This window comes from Hyperoodon ampullatus (assembly GCF_949752795.1).
Source record: "Hyperoodon ampullatus genome assembly, chromosome: 17".
NCBI classification, from domain to species: domain Eukaryota; kingdom Metazoa; phylum Chordata; class Mammalia; order Artiodactyla; family Ziphiidae; genus Hyperoodon; species Hyperoodon ampullatus.
The window spans coordinates 59,220,003-59,240,221 of record NC_136930.1 but is presented as its reverse complement, the minus strand read 5'-3'; the positions used below and the strand labels follow the sequence as shown (position 1 = coordinate 59,240,221).

At 39.5% G+C, this 20,219-nt stretch overlaps 1 protein-coding gene across 1 annotated transcript in view; it reads left to right on the top strand.

Annotated features, from left to right (window-relative positions):
- Positions 1-20,219, top strand: part of ENPP2 (ectonucleotide pyrophosphatase/phosphodiesterase 2) — a gene marked incomplete at both ends in the record, with an annotated part of 105,832 nt that overhangs the window by 67,102 nt on the left and 18,511 nt on the right. The window contains 8 exon segments of the mRNA XM_079722734.1: positions 5,274-5,382; positions 8,222-8,347; positions 11,615-11,646; positions 11,999-12,126; positions 14,792-14,879; positions 15,044-15,131; positions 16,250-16,434; positions 18,999-19,050. Coding sequence (XP_079578860.1) covers positions 5,274-5,382; positions 8,222-8,347; positions 11,615-11,646; positions 11,999-12,126; positions 14,792-14,879; positions 15,044-15,131; positions 16,250-16,434; positions 18,999-19,050 — 808 coding nt within the window.

Genomic DNA, 20,219 nt, shown 5'->3' with positions numbered 1-20,219 from the left:
AATGATAAAATGAGATAAACATCTGCATACATGAAACACAAATCTTATTCTTGCCAGAGCAAGCATGGCTGTTTTATCTTTAGGATGATTTTCTTTGAGATTAATCTAAAGTGAACAATAGGAACCTCATTTTATTAAGATGTTAAAAAAAACAACCCAAACCCTAAGCAGTTCCACGTACCCTATTTAAAGGTTCAATTTTGCTTGGATAATAGTATCCCCTAAAAGACCCTGTGGCATAGACAAACAGTGCTTGGTATAGCTGTTCTTTTAAAAGCCAGAGGCTGGTACTTTAAGAGGTTAGGAGCTACTCCAGTTGCTCAGCTGGTAAGTGAACTTGGAGACAGAACTTCTGACTCCCAGACTAGGAAATAATTTAACTCTCCTTTAGTCCAGGAGATAAGCAAAGTGGTCCCTTAATAACTATGTTCAAACCACACAGAACGTTTTCTTTATGTCAAAAGTTGGCTTTTTACTACACAGAGGAGGTATAATTCTTATAATTTTCATTTCCTTAAAAGTTATATGGCTTAGCAATGAATGTTCTTTATTCATTAACATCTCTGGATTTCTAATATGTGAGGTTCAGTTATAATTACTTACTTGAAAGTGTGTTTTTGATTGAGAAATAAACTAAAAGGTTTTTTTTAAGTCCTGAGCAGTGATAAATGAAGTATAACATAGGACACTTTAATTTGCTGTAATGATGGTTCTATGTTCAGGAGTCTCATAAATATACAAACATTTTTTCCTGAGTATTTTTGAATTAAGAGTTGGAAGTATTCACGCTATGTTCTTTTTAGTGCTAATGCTTCTTATAACGGGGATATTCTCATATATCTACGGGGTAAAACACTTATGATGTATCTTCAGTTATGATAACCTGAGAACTTGGTCACTTTCTCCCAAAAAAAGCAAGGGATGTTTTCAGATTTCAACGATTTCTCATTTGGTTCTAGGAATCTTATTTTTTACTGAAAGAAAAACAAAACAGTTTAAAACATGAAACCAAAGCCAGCAAAACCTCTTTTTTGTGGTTAGACGAATTGGTTTATCTACCTATATATCCCTCATCTACACTTATTGTGCATGTAGCTAAAATATTATCTCTAAAATCAGTAACGTTATCTTTTACACCTTGCATTTGCAATTTAATCAAAATGATTCAATCTGGCAAAATGTTGTGTGCTCCAACACACTTGAAGTTTGTGCTTTCTTCGCTTAATACCTGAGTATACTTTGTTCAGGACGATTCGCAAACATTGGGCTAATAGCTTCAAGAAATGGCGTATTGCTGCTGGTTTCACAGTGTAATGGTGAATGGTCAGAAAACATGCTTGCTTTTGGTTACTGGCGCAACCTTTTTCTCTTTGAGCTTCTATGCTTTCCCTGTGACTCTTCGTTCGGCTGCTCTTCAGGCCTAGAGGCAGAGCTTTGGCTGGCTAGTTACTACCTTCAGATGGCAAAGTATCCTGAAAAGCAGGGAAATTTACCCCTCTCCTTCCCATCCTTTTAATAACCTCAGGCTAAATCTTCTAAAGTCAGACTAAAGTATGGCTGGTCAGTGAAAACTTAGCTATTGTCAACCTCTAACATTCGAAGAAGGAAATCCATGCAATATAATCCCTGGATGAAAACTCATTTTGACTAAAATCCTGTTGCTCCTGCTGCCCCTCTAACCTGCTGCAACCAGAAGGGCTACCTTTGGAGCCTTTGGAATGTTGAGGTCTCTCGCAAATGGCCGAGTGTCTGATGGGCAGACTTGAGCGCTAGCTGAATGAATTTGGTGATCATGAAATGGTAAACCCTCTTTTTCCTTTTGCTTCTCATCTCATGGGGAATTGGCTAAAACTAGAGGCATTAAAAAAAAAAACCAAACCAAACCAGAGTCCATGGGGCTGTGTCTTTCCATCGCTCTGCCGGAGAGAGAGGACGAGACAGCTGTGGCGATGCCTTTGCAGTGGCTTGCTCTGGAAACAGTGAAATCGCATGGCAGATGGCCTCCTTTTTGGATACACTAACAGCGTTCTTCCTCCTGGCCCTTCTTGCATTTGAATGAGTCTCAGAACCATCCCACCGAAAGAAATCAGCTAGACAGACAGCAGGGTTTGCTGCTTTAATTCACCTTTGCACCATCAGCAAATCAGGGGCCTGTTTTTCTCCAGCATTTGGAAGTCCCAAAAGGTTACCTTCCTTACCTACAGTTTACGTGTCAGCCTTTACTGCTCGCTAGATTTTCAGAACACATGCATAGTACAGCCACTACCCCCCAACCACCACTAAAAGGGAAATGTCTAACAGAAAGAGTATAAGTAGAATCTTTCTTGATATATATTTGTATACCAACATGAAGAGGTCTCGATGACTTTTTACATTTTACCTAATTTCACAAGAGGATTTTTAAAAAGACAGTTCTATTTATGGTTACCTCTTAGCTCAGAGTTCTCCTCTACCAGAAACCTAAATTATCAGTGGGAAGTTCTCTCTGCTGATTTGTGGAAGTACATTCATGACCAAGGAGGACTGCTTGATATTTATGTTTCATTCCACCCTTGGTTTAAAATTTTTTTTCCTGATCCTTTCCAAAGAAGGTGACAGTTGCTTGGATATAGTTGGTGGTCTGAACAGATACCTGTTAGAATCTGAATTGGAACCACCTCCATGAATCCTTTTGCACCTTGAAACGACCAAGTGACTAGTATTCTATTAAGTTTTCAGCTAGTACTTTATAAATGGAGAGCTTTTCGTAGCCAAGGACCAGTCTCTCCGTAATGCAGGAGTTATGGAATGCAGAATTCTGTGTCACCTTCAGGTCTATCCACAGTAGGCCCCTCAGCCAAAAGAGACCCACATGACCAGATTCTCTTAAATTATATTCTTGCTCTCAGTGAAGAAGCTGTAACAGCAGCATCAAGATCAATCTAGGAGGCTTCTCTCTGTAGAGTTCCCTGAATCATCCCTCATACCAATGTTTTCTCACTTAAGGAGTCCGTTTTTTTAACTAAGACTCTGCTGACCCCAGATGGCAGAGTGTGAGCTTTATGATCTGACCCAGAGGGACAGACGACTTCTGAGTCCAGACATCTCTATCCGCCAGTACAGGAGAGTAGTTATGGTTCACCTTTTACTCCGGCTAAGAGACCTAAGAGGAAGGTTACCCCTAAGAGGAGACAGGAAAGACCAGTTACTCCTCCAAAGAAAAGAAGAAGAAAATTACATAGGATGGATCATTATGCTGCGGAAACTCGTCAGGACAAAGTAAGTTTATCTATTGTTCCAAAGCTTTGTGGCGGGCAGGTCTGAGTTGAAGGTTTCCTTCAGTGCCTTGGTTTGAAAATCAGCTGAATATGTTTCAGAAAAAGCCTGGTGTGTCATCCTTGGCTTTGAATCCAGAAGAATCTGCTCCTTCAGAGGTTAACACTGATGTGAAGACTTCTTGATCTTTCAGCCAGAAAAAAACAAAAACAAAAAAACAACCCCTTCTACTTTCTTTAAAGTTAGTTGCCCCAAACTAGTATGAATATTTAGGCTTGAATGAGTGTTAAGAAAGCTATTGGTTTTGCTTGCACTTTTTCACAGAGTTTGTCACAGTTTCTTGTAGCCTTGGTTCTTGAGAACAACCCAGCAAGGTAGTTGGGGAACTCCTGACAGACGGTATAGATTAGAACTCAATAGTATATTGGACTAGATCAGTGGTCTGTACCTTGCAAGTTCAGAAGAGGTCTTAGATGATAGGCAAGGGAAGAGCTGAGACAGAAGGAGAGGGAACACAATGGGTAGATAGAGTTGGGTGTGTTTTCTTACAGAGATATGAGCAATGTGTACTCTTTTCATTACATTCAGAATAGCCTATAGGTTGTTACTTTTCTTGAAACCTCCAGAGACCTCTGAGGCCCTATCTTATTTATGATTGTTTGAACTAATCACTAAGAAATACGTACTGGATTTTAACCTGAGTCATCTTTCTGACTAAAGAAAATGAGTTTGTTGCCAAGGGTTGACATAGGTTGTGCACTTGGTATTTCTTTGTCTAGGTGAAGGTCTTAGAGGAGAGCACAGTTTACTCAGAAGCAAATAGCGCTAAGTCTACCCTCTGTTAGTCTCTTCAGATTATGCTGCACACATCATTATGAAACTTTCACTTGTGACTTACTCCTTGGGACAGAATTTGAAATACTGACTCCTGTCATGAAGAAAAACAAATTTACATCTGATTTTACTGATGACGTGATGTAAGGAAAGGTCAAGAGTCATCTGAGAAGATGCTAATGGAAGATAAGATTATGTGTCTGAGGAAAAAGAGATACGCCGATCCCTTCCGTTCTTATCTCTGTCATTTTGAGTGGATATGTGTGATTGTAGCTAAGCTGTCAAATTCAGCTAAAGTTCTGTCAAGTGTTTGTCTGATGGGATGTTTCTTGAAAATCTTTCCGTTGCACAGAGATGAGAGGGAGAGGGAAGTCTCTAGTAGGTGGTGGCATTCCTGCTATCGGAAACTTCCATTTGAAACAAGAACATGAGAGATGGATTATGATTCTTATGCTTTGGAAATGTTCTTCAGAGAACTGAGTTTTCATTTTTCGTTAGGCTAAATAAGAAACCTTCTAGAACAAGCTCAATGATTCACTTCTGTTTAAGTTTGAACTCTTGTAGATTTTTATTTTACTCAAGATCAGCTTGAAAGGGACTAAATTGAGAAGTAGTAGCTTGCTTCTTAGAAGTAGTCCTTCTATTACGAATCTGTTGTCAGAAATTGACAGCTAAGTTTTTTGGAACACTAGATGGATCTCTTTGTATTAATGATGCTCTAATTTGGCATCCAGTGGAAGGTTATCATTTAACCTCAGAACTGCTTTTGATTCACTTAGCCTCCATCTTCTTGCCATGGTTCAAAGCCTAGGTGATTTCACGTAGGGAACAAGAGGCTTAAACTGTCCATCTGACTCACTCTCAAAATTCTTGGACTTAAAGAACATTGTTACATTTTAGAAAGGCCATTTTATCTCTAAAAAAAGAAGTGCCCTTAATTTTTCTATTTTTATATCAAAGAATCTTGAAAGGGATTGAATGAGGAGAGGTTTTACATTCCTAAAAGAATATAAATAAAAATGCTTAGACCATGTTTCCATTTAGAAAGGCAGGAAAATCTCCCTAGACAAAGCTCTGCCTCTGGGCCTGAAGTTTTCTTTCCAGAATATTCTAGGGGTAGAAGATCTATGAGATACTGAAAGGAAAAAAAAAACCTTCAGGGACTAATTTGCTACTTTTTCCAGATGACAAACCCTCTGAGGGATATTGACAAAACAGTGGGGCAATTAATGGATGGACTGAAACAACTAAAGCTGCATCGCTGTGTAAATGTCATCTTTGTTGGAGACCATGGTAAAGCTTTGTTTCTTTATCCAGATAGATAACGTTTCTTATGTGCTGGGGAAACCCTTGCTCTCAGAATCCCAGGTTGTATTCTTCTTCCTCCTTCCCCCTTTCTTCAGGATGGGTAAAGAAATCGAGCCACGACTCAAAATTATGAGACGACCTGAGATGACCCTGCATACATTTTGATCAAAACCAGGGAATTCCTGTATCTTCCTATTCTTCCCAGGAAAAGCCTTCCTACAAAAATCTGTCCCATATTAAAAAGTTGCAGGGAATTCCCTGGCGGTCCAGTGGTTAGGATTTGGCGCTTTCACTGCTGGGGCCTGGGCTCAATCCCTGGCGGGGGAACTAATATCCCTCACGCTGTGCAGCATGACAAAAAAAAAAAAAAAAAAAAAAGATTGCAGACAATTCCCTTGTGATATTAAGAGCTTCCTCTGTGAATGTGACATAGCCCTCCTAGCCACATCCCCAAAAGGAGCCCACAGAGTTCATGTGGCTAAAAAATAAATCTAAATATGATTAAAAAGAGGTGGAGACATAGGCTTCTTGTCAAAGAAGTGGCATATGAGAAAAGTGATTTCCATGCATTCATTGAGTGAATTCAAGACCCAAATCAGAGGACCCTGTTTCAATAGAGAAGACTGTTAAAGAGAGGAAGAAACAGTTTAGGAAGCTGTTTTCTAAATCACTGTATAAAGTAGAAAAATTTATGGATCAAGAGCATCACAAACATATATGTTTATAGAGCTGGGATGGGAGGGTGCATCAGAGAGCATTCTTATTTCACAGGTGTGCAGGCTGAGAGTGCCTTCTGCATTCCAGAACTAGCAAATTGAAATCATGACTCTGGAATATGGGGCTGCTCCCTTCTAGGAGAGTGTTTGGAAGAAGAACATTAGTTGACTTGGTAGTTCTGTTAAGAAGGGCAGATAACTCTCCTTAATCAAAACTCTGCTCTGGGCCTGAAGTTTTCTTTATAGAATTTTCTAGAAGATCTATGAGAAATTAAAACAAAAAACAAAAAAAAAAACCCCTAGAACTAATATGCTATTTTGCAGGGACTAATGTAACCATCTGCAAAATCATGTTCCATGAGTTTGACTTGGTGGAGAGCTGCAGATAGGACAGAGAATCTGGAGCCTGTGGCACAGCTGATTTGATTTAAGTTGTCCAGAGGTGTCAAGAACATTTGCTTACATGGTGGAGCCATATGTCTAAGAAGTAGATGGGCTCCAATGAATCACATGCTGGAGCATTGTAAAAGTCTTGGCTAGATTACAATCTGGTCTTGCCAGCGTGCAGGCTTCTGAGATTAATAGATGGCACAGCATCTCTTTCTTAAAAGGTAGTATTGTCTAGTGTTCCAGAGCCTGGGCTTTGGAGTAAGAATGAGTTGCAATGGAGTTCAAATTGCACTGTGCCACTTAAAAGCCTCTCCAAGTCTCAGCCTCCTTGTCTGTAGAATGAGAACACTAACACCACCAACACAGAGTTAGTCTGGAGGGTGAAGGGTGATGATGCTTGAGAGAACTTTGAAAGCAAGAGAGATGGTTCACCACTGGGGTGGCTTAAGTGACCTAGGAAGGCAGCAAATGGAAGATCCTTCTAGTCTCCCATTAACATGTATTTAGAGACTTCCCCTTCCTGGATTCACATTGTACTTGAACATAATAGCTGTTTATTGTTTCAGTTTTTCCTCCTGAGATTTTAAATGTTAAAAGGCAAGATCTATAACCCTTGTGCTATGTTGGGATATGTTTTTCTCTCTCTTCCTTCCAATTTATATTTAAAAAAGAGGGATCTGGATCTGGGATCCCAGAAGGTGATAATTTGAATTTCACCATAGCTGGGCCACTCTGAGTTATATTTCTTTATTCCAAAACCTTAGGGAATCCTTTACAGAATCATTTAAATTTCCCCACTTAAAAAATATTTGGATACTGGATTGTACAAAGCAATATATTAAACCTTTATAGCTTCATCTCATCTCATAAATTCTGAAATGACAATAAAGTTCTCTTCCAGCCTCCATACCTTGTGATTCTAAGATTTGAGTTTGTTTTTATTTATTTTTTTAATATTGATCAAGAAATTCTCCTTGATGGGAGGCAGGAAACAAATCATGGGTGGGAGGGGGCAATATTTGTTGGTGAAAAAATTCCCTATCAAGACCCTTTTTATATTCTAGTTGCTAGCTTTCAGTTTTAACTGATTATATTGTTTACAGCTTGTTTTCAGCGTTATTTTGTTTTTCAGTTTGGGTGGTCACTGGGGCTGACATTTTTCTTTCTCTCTATTGTTGCCAGTATTGTTTTGTCAGTAACATCCAAGGCCACCAGTGAAGGCAGAGTGAGGACTGGTGATTATGTACTCAAGTCGCGAGATACATTAGAGAGTTGGAAAATGACATTCTGTAAAAGAGACATAGCTATTTACACCACCCCTAGCTGGGAAGAGTTTAAAGCAATCTGGGTTTGTTTTTTTTTTTTTAAGAATAGACCTTTTTCATAATGACAGTGTAAATAGATTTTTTTTTTAAAAGATCACGGTTACTTCCTTTATCTTGTTGGTTTTGCTGAATGACTTAAAATATAATTGAGATGATGCATTTTCAGCCTTCTAGTGCTGCAAGATGATATGACTAAAGCAATGTCTGATGAAAAGAGTATATAATGAAACATTCAAAAATTCAAAGTCAAGTTAAGAAACCTCAAAAGAGAAGGATCCTCATGTTAAGTTGTGAAAAACGAATTAAGGAGAGGCCTGAGTGTTACCTTTAGTGTCTGTGTGGAGATTTTAATTTTACAGTTGCCTGAAAATACTTTCTTTTCCCTCCCCATAGGAATGGAAGATGTCACATGTGACAGAACCGAATTCTTGAGCAATTACCTAACTAATGTGGATGACATTACTTTAGTGCCAGGAACTCTAGGAAGAATTCGACCCAAATTTAGCAATAATGCTAAATGTAAGTTGACTCTTAAAATACTAAATTGTTAGAAGGGTAATTTAGCGGAGTGAGAAAGGGCTTATTCTCTGAAGCTAGACTATTTGGGTGGAAATCCTAGCTTTGCTGCTTAGCTGAGTGAACTTGAATGAGTCATTGAAACTCTAAACCTCAGTCTTTTTCATCTGAAAAAAGGGATGATAAATAACAACTAGCTCATAGGGTTGTTGTGAAAATGAATCTATGTATATCACTTAGAATAGTTCCTGGCCCCTGGTAGCATTATGTAAATATTTGCTCTTGTTTTTATCATGTGGAAAATACACTTAATTTGAGGCATGTGTATAACCATAAACTTCTGCTTACAAGAGACAAATTTTCCAAGAGGTTCAGGTTTACTCTTTAGCTCAAGTGAGGGAATCCATGACAGGGTTGGCAACAGTGCCCTCGGACCCTAAACCTTCCTAGGAGCCTGGTTGAAGGGAACTCTTCACCTTTAGAGAAGTGATTGACAGAACCCAGCAGGAGAAACTATTAAGCCCTTGGAAAGTGGCAGCTGTTTTGACAGATTAGAAATAAAATAAACAGTAATAATCTTCGCACTTCTGTTTTATACATTTGGATTATGATATGCCACTGACGAGAACTTTGATTTATGGGCTAAGATGTTTTACATGCTGCCCAACCACCTAGCTTTGGAGAAGTGTATAGTTTTATTGGAGGCATGCTGCATTTTGGGGAAGAAAAAAATCCTTTAGTATTTTTAGCCTTGAGAATAAGAAACCATTGGCACCAAGCATAAAGCTTTGGAAAATTAAGTTTTTCCCAAACGATGTTACTGAGTCAACAGAAATGGGAACTGTTCCAAGGTCAGCTCCAGGCAACGCTGTGAAATAAACAAAACGTTGGTGTCTCTGCCTTCTCTTTTCCATGCCTTTTCTATCCTCCATGTCCTGTCTTCTCTGTTCACTTGAGCTAGGCAGGGCCTCGCCAGAGTGGCCTGCAGAGTCACTATGGTACCTCTTGATTTAGTATTTGCATTCTATGGGCTTATGCAAGAAAGTTTTTGTCTATTTTGAAAGGTATTTCAAAACATCAGTAAAAATAATGGGGAGGTTGTTTTAGGGGTGGAAGGAAAACTTTCCTAAGGCTAATGAAATGATAACTACCAATAATTAAATGTCTTGTATTTAAAAAAACACATTCATACATTTTATGAGAGATGGGAGAGCGAGGTGTCTAAGAGCAAAAACAATGGTGGCAGGATGTGTGGGTTCAAATCTTTGCCAGCTGCTTCACTCTGTGACCTTAAGCTACTTAAGGCAAGCTACTTAAACACTCTGTGCCTTAGTCTTCTCATCTGTAACATAAGGATTTGGGGGAAGATTAAATGAGAGATTCTCTACATATCACTTAGATTAGCGTTTAGCACATAGTCAAAGCTATATAAATGGTAGTTATGATGATGATGTTTTCGTCACATCACTCTTTCAGCCAGATGTATACACATGTATTGAATCTTTCCAATGGCCTGTGTGCTAGGTATTATCATCTCCTCTTATAAACAGTGGCAATCAAGGCTCAGAGAGAGGTGAAGTAACTGGCTAAGAGGACGACAGTCAGTGAGCGGCAGAGTGGGGATGTAAACCCAGATGCTTAACTGACTCTTAACCACTACCCTGTCCTGGGGGCCTCCCCTGCTCTCTGGGAGCTGTTAGCATGAGAGGGCTGAGCATTTCAGAATTGAAAGATTGGTGTCCCACACATGGACTCAGGCATTTGTTATTTCCTAGAAGTTCTCTGGGATTTATCTGAGCACAAGACTGCCCTGTGCTATTTATTTTTCTTCATTATCGAAGAACATGAACTCATTCTCTTTGGTCCCTTTGAGGACTGTGGTTGATGAGGTCACTGAATGTAGAGGTTCAAAGCATGGCTTGCTCAGTCAGATTGCCAGCAGGGTCCCAGTGTGCACGTGCCCCTCGTCCCCCGCCTCCACCTTCTAAATGCCAGTTGGCTTAGTGAGGATTCTGATCGCACCTACATTCCAGCAGAGTAGCTGTGAATGACCAGAGAGACAGTGCCTGTAAAGCCCTTACAGAGACAGAACATGGTATGGACACAATTTCGGTTAATTATTATTGCTACCATTATTACTTATTTTCTTGTCATTGAAAGATGCATCTAAATTTTAACCCCAATTTAAGGAGAAGGGAATCCACATTTTTTAATCTTCGAATTTCCTAGCTTTAGAACTAAGATTCTGAACGTTGTTTTTGAAGAGTGTATATTTATGCTGCAAGGCAAGCTTATTCATGCATGTGCAACAAACATGAACAAATATTTATTTATATTTATTAACAAATGTTTATTGAGTGCTTACCAGGCCCTGGGGATGCAGCAGGAAATGACAGAAACATGACCTGCTCTACTGATGTTTATATTCCAGGGATGGTTGCCTCATGACTGTCGGTATCTCTTCTGAACGCTGCTTTCCTTTTCTGCTGATTCTATAATGACATGCTGAAGCAAATTTTTGGAAAACAAAACAAAATCCAACCAACCTACAATCTCCTCTTTCTCCACCCCCCCCATAAAAGGGGACCTTCAGATAATATAATCCTGTCCACAGTTTATACACAGCCATCATTTACATAGTTTTGCTTTTAGCTAGTTCAGGGTATTGACTAAATATCCTTTGTTTGCTGGTAGTGAAAATAAAGGAGGTGCATACATGTGTGTGTCTGCAACTGGAAAGGGGCAGCCACCTATGTAATTAGACCTGTGATATTACTGAGGAAAAAACTTCCCTTTAGAAAAAATAATGGATTAGAAGATTCATCTTAAAAGTGGATGATCGCTTGTTTGAAAGATCTGCAGATACATAGGAAGTTACATTAAAAGCCCCAATTGCCCAGTTTAGTTCCTGATGTTAAACTTCAAATAAACTCAATCCAGGTTCCAGAGGGACCATTTGGGAGAATTTTTAAAAAGCAATTTACCCAGCAATACCCCGGTGTTCTGGAAGGAGGAATTCCCTTCCGGAAAGGTTGACTTGGACCTAGCAGGGACATTTACCATAGGAATTGTTCCTCTCATTTAGATACATTTCACTTACTGAAATTTTAAATACCCACACACAGTTTTACATATATTTTACAGAAAATCTAAAGTGATAGGTCTTCTAGGAGAAAAAAAAAAAGAATTGAGTCTCTCGCTGCAAAAATGATTTCTCTCAGTGATTACTGTCAACTCTTTTGAAATCTTTCTCCTTCTCTCTTTGAACAGATGACCCTAAAGTCATTATTGCTAATCTCACGGTAAGTAATGCATGTCACCAGGCCTCTGCCCTTGGAGTAGCTTCCACACACTCATCTCCTGTATTCAACTTCCCTGTAGGCTGAGAGGAACATTTTCCTCACTGCCCTGCCATCCTATCTTAAAAATTTCTAACTCCCCTCTGATAACCTTCTATGTCTTCTTCAACATTATCTAATCCCCTTTGAATGTATTTGTTTTCAGCTTTTATCATTTGATAGGGGTAACAAATGCCATTTATGCAGTAATTAGCCTTTCGTTTGACTTAAAACCTCCTTCCTCTTTCTAGAGAGAATGTCTTGGACTTTTCTAGAAGACACTCCATCTAAAGTTCAATATCTATTTCTATTTCAGTGTAAAAAACCAGATCAGCACTTTAAGCCTTACATGAAACAGCACCTTCCCAAACGTTTGCACTATGCCAACAACAGAAGAATTGAGGACATCCATTTATTGGTGGACCGAAGATGGCACGTCGCAAGGTAACTTAGGGATAGGCTGTCCCTGATTCTCATCTTCATAACCACCCCTTTGGAAGCTGGAGTCCTTTAAGGTCCTTAGCCATTATAAAAAGAAATTTCAGTTGGAAATCTCATCGTTTGCAAAGAGTTTGTGTGCTGGATAAACAATTAGCCCTGAGACAATACATCTCTGTGTTCCTGGTCTCAGCATCTTGGTGGCTGTTTGTAGCCTCTCAGTGCATCTTTGTGTGTTTGTCTCTCTGTTTTGTTTTTCAAATTTACATTCTATTCTTATTACTTGAGTAAGTCAAACATATGCCTGGGACATTGCCTTACCACACTGGACAGGTTTGGCCTCCGTTGACGAAACTTAGCTTGTAGCGACATTTATAGAAGAGTTCAGAAAATGTTGTTAATCTTAAAACCTCTGTTACTGTAGGCGTGTTTTACATTGCCTTAAATATTTCAGATGTTTGCCTTGTTTTGAACTACAAAAGACTCTCCAATATGGAAGAGACTATTCTTTGCTCTTGAATCTGATGTAGGATGTGTCTGGAAGCTCTAACCAGTTCCAAAGAGTTAATCATCCAAAGCTTAATCACTTTCACACAGACCTGGGGGCAGCCCTTTCCTACTCACTCTTTTATTTATTTATTTTTTTGGCTGCGTTGGGTCTTCATTGCTGCGCATGGGATTTCCCTAGTTGAGGCAAGCAGGGGCTACTCTTTGTTGCGGTGCGCGGCTTCTCATTGCGGTGGCTTCTCTTGTTGCGGAGCAGGGCTCTAGGCGGGGTCTTCAGTAGTTGCAGCACACGGGTTCAGTATTTGTGGCGCGCGCTCTAGGGCATGTGGTCTCCAGTAGTTGTGGCTCACGGGCTCTAGAGCGCAGGCTCAGTAGTTGTGGCGTACGGGCTTAGTTGCTCCGCGGCATGTGGGATCTTCCTGGACCAGGGATCAAACCCATGTCCCCTGAACTGGCAGGCGGATTCTTAACCACTGTGCCACCAGGGAAGTCCCCCACTCACTCTTACTCTGACTTTCTCCTTAAAAAAAGTGCTGAGACTCAGTCTTAATTAACTTAGTAATAATTGAACAACTAGTAGATGTACTCTGGCTTGGTACCTGAATGAATTTACAAGGGAGAGAAGATAACAAGAAAATGTGTGTCCTCTAAGAGCTTGCATCAGTATGGAACATCTAGAGAAACACATGTGACAAATACACAAATATCCTACTGTAATTGTCAGGGGGTACATAGAGCTAAATATGTAGGATTGTGAAGAGATATGTATGTAAACTAGAAATTATTGAGATCATTTAGAACAGACATGGGGAGTCTTCAAGGAAAAGTTACAAAAATGTGACCAAAATGGATTGGCTGAGTATGTCTGAGTATGGGATGGCTTGGAAGAATGAGCAAATTTGTACCGTTTGTAGGTTTCGATGAAGAAAACTTGGGAGTTGAGTAGGAGTTAAGTAAAAGATGAAGATAGTTGAGCAAATTAGTGTAGACCAAAGCCAGGCATTTTAATTAGCAGTAAACCTTTTCAACTTATGTCTTGCACTGTTGAGTTATTATATGCACATATCTTATCCCAAGATGAAAGTACTTTTTCTAAGAGCAAAGACCCCAAAGTTTAATTTCTTTGTTTTCCCCCAAGCACTTTACTTCAGTACAATGTACCTATAGGTACTTAGGAAATATTTGTCTTAATAAACATGAAAGTGTTTTGGAAAAGTGCTGCATGACTCTAAGCAAAAGGCATCTTCCTGTCCCAACAAGGAAGCTCAGATGTTTTTGATGTCTAGAGAGCAAGGTTTCCGTTGTCTATTTCTAAATAGAGGTACTGTCTAGGTGAGGCTTGACTCCTGTTAGCTATGGCACTATTATATATGTTAAGCTTATGACTCAGTTATGTTCTCTAGTGGTATTACTAGGTAAATTTGTTGACAGGTAAATTTGTATGCAAACATTTTTATAGAATACAGTTCTCCATTCATTGATTAAAATCACATATTTTTAAAGTGCCAACTGTGTGCTTAGCATGGAACATAGTGATGGGTATGTAGAAATGAACCAGACAAACACGGCCCCAGAGTGGAGAGTCTTACAGTCCTGGAGCTAGTGAAGCACATAGGCAGACAGTTGAAGTTTTGTGGCAACCCTGCATCGAGAGTCTATAGGTGACATTTTTCCGACAGCACTATTTTTAAATTAAGGTATGTGCGTTGTTGTTTTAGACATAATGCTATTGAGTACTTAATATAGTATAGTGTAACTATACCTTTTCTATGCACTGGGAAACCAAAAACTTCATGTGACTCAGTTTACTGCGATGTTCTCTTTATTGTGGTGGTCTGGAATCAAACGTGCAGTATCTACAAGGTGTGTCTGTACCTGTGACCAGGGCTTTGCTCAGTGCAAGCACGAGGTATGAGGAGGGGACTAGGACTTCAGGTCCCAATTTGTCCTGGGCTGATTGTCAAAGCAAAAGCACTTGGGACAAAAGAACAGCATCATGTTTTCGTCACCACAGGAATGATGCAATTACAATGAGAAGAATATACTTGTAAGATCCACTCCTTAGAGATATTTTTTGTGCACTGGTTTTTGTCTTTTGGTTTTTTTTTTTAATCAGAATGATTTCATGAGAAATCCTAACTGATTGTACAATGTTTCACTCTAGGAAACCTTTGGATGTTTATAAGAAACCATCGGGAAAATGTTTTTTCCAGGGAGACCATGGATTTGATAACAAGGTCAGCAGCATGCAGGTATGCTCCTAGAACTGTGACTTGAGGTGTGTTTTAGTGACTCCAAGAAGGGGTGGGAATGGTGGTGTGAGTGAAGCTTGCAAAGCATTTATAAATCGAGGAAGGGTTGCTACTAGATATTAGCAATGCCTAATTGTTTTGTTTGTTTTCTTTTCTTTTGGAAGACTGTTTTCGTAGGTTATGGCCCAACATTTAAGTACAAGACTAAAGTGCCTCCATTTGAAAACATTGAACTTTACAATGTTATGTGTGGTAAGTCACTTATTTCATCAAAACCAAGAAAACAATCTTGAGTGAACGTATGAACTTCTTTCAATGTCAGAGAAAGAAATGAGGTGTCTGTTTTCTGGGATCACCTCATCTTTTCACACACAAAAATGTTGTAATTTGCCCATTGGTTCAAGAGAGAATATCATCCCCTTCTAAGGCTTCTTTGTCTTCCTTCAACAGTTGACTAACGGGGAGTTTTCATAGTGTTGCTGTTGGCAGTCTCTGGCTGATCTAACATAGCATTACAGTTTGACACCAATGGTCAGAGGCTGGGTAAAGCAAGAGTTCGGCACAGAGCTTTCTCCCACCTCCATCTCTCCCATTGCAGCCCAGTTAAAATTTCGCCAGCTTGTATCCTGGCCAGCTATTTATGTACGCCTAATTATTTTTCTTCCTTGAGTTTCTAGTTGCTGAATGAGGACAACTTTTCCTATTTAGTAAGGGAGTGCCAGTCTGGTGGTTAGAGGGGGAGTCTGAAAGTCGGGTCTCCTGGGTTCTTTTCCCATCTTGGCTGCTGGCTCTCCCGTGCCCCACCTCTCAGCTTAGGCAAGTCACTGTATGCTCGCTTGGCAACCATTTCACTTGCTGTGAAATCAGCCTGTTCATTTCACAGCGGCACTTTAGGGCACAAGACCAAAACCTCCTCTTGTCCCCGTACTTCTGTGGAGTGCATGAGAGGGCAGCCTAGAGGTTATTTATTGATTATAAGTCCCACTTCAAAATTCGGAATAAAAAGTCTCCTTAGACTTTTAGAGAAGCAGAAAGGCAATGATACTGACGCCGATGGTCCTTGGGTTGTAACTATCACAGACATAGGCAGTAGCTAAGTAAGGCGCTATTTCTTCACTCTGTCTTTCTGGAAATGTCTCTCTTTATAATCAAGCAATGAACATACTAATTCAGAACATTGTTGCCAAGACATGATCAGGCAAGAATGATCTAGGAGGTAAGAAGCGAGCCTGCAGTCTAAATTTGGTTTTATTCGATTCTAATTTGTGTTCCAAGTTTTCAGGCCCTTGGAAGGTGAATGGTTTTGACTCTCCCTATACCTCATCAAAAATATTTACAAAGCACCTGGCTCTTTTCTTTCTTCTCATCAGATCTCCTGGGATTGAAACCAGCTCCTAATAATGGGACTCATGGAAGTTTGAACCATCTCCTGCGTACTAACACTTTCAGACCCACCATGCCAGAGGAAGTTACCAGACCCAACTACCCAGGGATTATGTACCTTCAGTCTGATTTTGACCTGGGCTGTACCTGTGATGATAAGGTAGAGCCAAAGGTAGAAATAATTTTTAATGTTTATCATGGAGGAGCCTATTGGGTGTAGAGCAGTGCTGTCCAACAGAACTTTCTGTGATGATATGAATGGTATATCTGTACTGTCCAGAATGGTAGTCACTGATCAGATGTAGCTTTTGAACACTTGGAACTAAGTTTTTAATTTCGTTTAGTGACTTTAAATGTAAAGAGCCATATGTGGCTCATGGCGACCATATTGGACAGCCCAGGGATAGATAATGAAGAACCAAAAGTAAAATTCATAATGCTATTCTGTGGAAGCACAATTCCCAACCAACATGGTTTTTTTTCTTTTTTTTTTCAACCCGGATCGCATGTCTATCAGTCATGGTCCCAATAAGAAACAGATGGCCCATGCAGAAGAACTTTTTAAAGAAGTTTTAAAGAGATTGTTTCAATCACGTTTAATGAGAAGACTATTTCAAAGGCTGGCAGGGTAGAGGGAAATCAGTGAGGGATGCTGAAATACCCTGGGGCTAATAGGGTACCAATCCTAGGCCTCAACAATAAAGGGAGGGAGGAGGAGTTACTGGCACATGGAGAAAGAGCTATATAGGAAGAAACGATGGAATTTGGTAGATGGGCGCAGCTAACGCACTGCAACCTGGTAGAGGGGAAGCTGCGGGAGTAAACCCACCCCTCCCCATCCCCTGCTGGTACCTCTCATTGGCTGGAGGGCAAGCTTGCTCTTTGGTGAGCCCCTAGAGATCAGTCTCCCAGGGCACAGAACAGGGTAAGGAAGGGTGTGGCAGGGTGGGCGTTGGGGGTGCAGATAGGGACTACCCAGCACCTCGTGTTTGGACAGTTATTGAAACAAGCAAACGACACATGTTCAGTAATGATTTGCTTATTGAATTTCATATTGATCCAAGACTTGTAGAGTTGCCCATCAGTGCTTCTGACAGCAAGATACAACCAGTGTTACCACTAACACTGGTTAGTGGTTGAGAGGGTTCCAACACAAAGCAAAGCAATTTTATTTTTGCATGTGTGGTTTTATTACAGGCAAATGTGTGATCTTTCTATCAGACCTCAGAAAAATGGAAAATAATTTTCCTACTGGTCTATCCCCCTCCCCTACCATTTGCTACCTTCTACGGTTCCGAGGGGCCTAGGAGCCACAGTGTGGGAGGCCCACCACGGGAGGAAGTTTGCTCTTCTTCCCTACCTCCTTCCCTTTATTAATCCTTCCTACTTTAGCTCCTGATAAGAACTAACAGGGCTAATTAATATAAAAAGTAGGTAATTCTAAGACCTCAGCTGGAGGAGTTGAGTTGCCAAAGTCAACAGGAAGTGGCCTTTGAAGTGAATTCTAGTTATATTTTTAGAGGCATCTATTAGCTGTATCTTGTTTTCTGAATTACCTTTCTTCTGGGAAGCAAGAAATATTTTGGTTATTTTATCTTAAACCGTTTTAGAGGGATTCTAGATCATCTTTATTTTGTCAGTGGGTTTCTCCAAAAGACTATTTTCCTTTTCTTAAAAAAAATATATAGACATACTGAAAAGGTATAGAGATTAATAAAATGAATACTTCAATACACACATTGTGAGAAAGAAAACATTACAGATTGAATGGAAGCTCCATGTGACATCCCACACCCCAATCCCACTTCCTTTCTACCCCAAAGGTAACTAATATCCTGAATATAGTGTATATAATTGCCATGTAGGCCTCTATACTTTCACTCCATACATATGTATCTCTTAAATAATGTATTAACTAATTTTTAGTACATAGTTCCCTAAAATAACCTATGGGATAGCTTTGGATATTTTATATTTTTATGTAAATGCTGTTATACTATATGTATCCTGCATTTATTTGTTCATCCTTGTATTTTTGAGATTTATGCATATTAATATGTGAAGTTTTAGCTCATTCGTTTTTACTGCTAATAATTAATATTTAATTATATAATTACACCATCACAATTCTATTCATTTTCCTATTTGAGAACATTTGATAATTTCCAATTGTTAGTTCTTCCAAACAATGCTGCAGTAGACATTACTGCAAATGTCTTTTTGTACACGTATGCTAGAGTATCTCTAGAATATATAGTGGGAGATGGAGTTGCTGAGCCGTGGTTTTTCAGAACTGCTGAGTCATTATGTTTCAGCTTTAGAAAAAGAAATTTCATAACTTGGTTTGGGAATCACTTTAGTGTACCTAGAGATTAATCCGAAATATTGAGGCAATATTCGAATTAATTTACATATATGCGCCCTAATCATCGTTGTCAACATGAGAGGTTGGTACCATGATTATCCACACTTTTAAGGAAAGGAAACAAATTCATGGAGAAATTAAATAACATATTCGTGACCATAGATCTCTAGGACATGGAGCCTAAAATTTCATTTTGAGATAAAGTAGTAAATACTCTGCAGAGTTTATGGTATTGATGAAGTTTATGATCCTGTTTTGAATTTAGCTGGGTACTAAATAGAGAGAAGGGTTCTGGAAAGAAAAAACATTTCTGATTTGCTTTCTCGTCTCTTTTCTTTTTCTTTTTTTTTTTTTGGTTTTCACACATGCAGAACAAATTGGATGAACTCAACAAACGCCTTCATATAAAAGGGTCTACAGAAGGTAAGGAGTTGATGGAAAAAACAACCAGATAAGTTTTGTTTTCTAGCTTCCAAAAATTGGAGAGACTTCTTATTTACTTCATAGTGTAAGCACAATATTTTTAAAAATTCGAATTTGGATTGCAAAGTGATTTTTATACCATCTGGCAAAAGGTATTAGTTTATTCTATGTACACGGGATGCCAGCTGTGTAATAAGTCAGAAAAGTTCCATTTCCTTTCTCTTTCCTCAATAGCTTTTAAGCCCTCTGAAAAGCAGAGGGATTAAATATACCATTGTGCATCTGATGGGTCATAAGTTAAGGTGCTGATGGGGACTTCAATGAAGGGAATGGAAGTCACAGTTATAAATGGTAACAGCTGGTACCTCTACTGAAGCTTACCGACCTGCAGAGTCAGTGTATATGTTATGGGAAGGGATGCACAGAAGGAACCAAATCAGAAATCTCTCTTCAAAGAAGAATTATCTTGAGCCCTAACTCATTCTCCTCTTAGTTTACGTACAATAATAACCCTCCTGTATTAGTCAACTTTTGCAAGCTTGTGATGAAAAAAGAGAATCTCAGTGGGCTGTGCATTTCTTGTTCATATTTCAGGATGCTGACTATAGGCCAAGTGTGGCTCTGCCCCATGTGTACATTTTATTCTGGAATCTAGGCTGAAGGAGCAGCCCCTAGCTGGGACATGCCCTTCTCGTGGTAGAGGGAAAAGAGGAATGTCAGAACCAGGCAATGGGTCTCAACACTTCTGCCTTGATGAGGCATCTGTCACTTCCATTCCCAGTTCATTGGTGAAAGTAGGGCACATGAAACCAGTGGAGTAGGGAAGTATATTCTTTCCACAAGGACACTGTCCTACAAGTCACTTGGCAATGGGCAGAAGTATATAATCCCTTACAAAAGAGCATAAATAATTAGGAACAATAATGCAATCTACCACATAAGCTCTTCCTTCTGGTTTTGAAATCCCAGGAAAATTAGAAGAGATTAGAAGAAGACGGAAAGGCTCCTACACAGGTTACTACAGCAGGTGGGATAGCATCTTGTAACAGCAAGGGAATGACCGAAAGTGTATTAAAAAGAAGACAGAAATCAAGCACAGCAGCCCAAGTCATGCAGTAAAGATGCACGTAGTCAAATTCGCTTGAGAGCATTACTTGAGTTATTAGCTT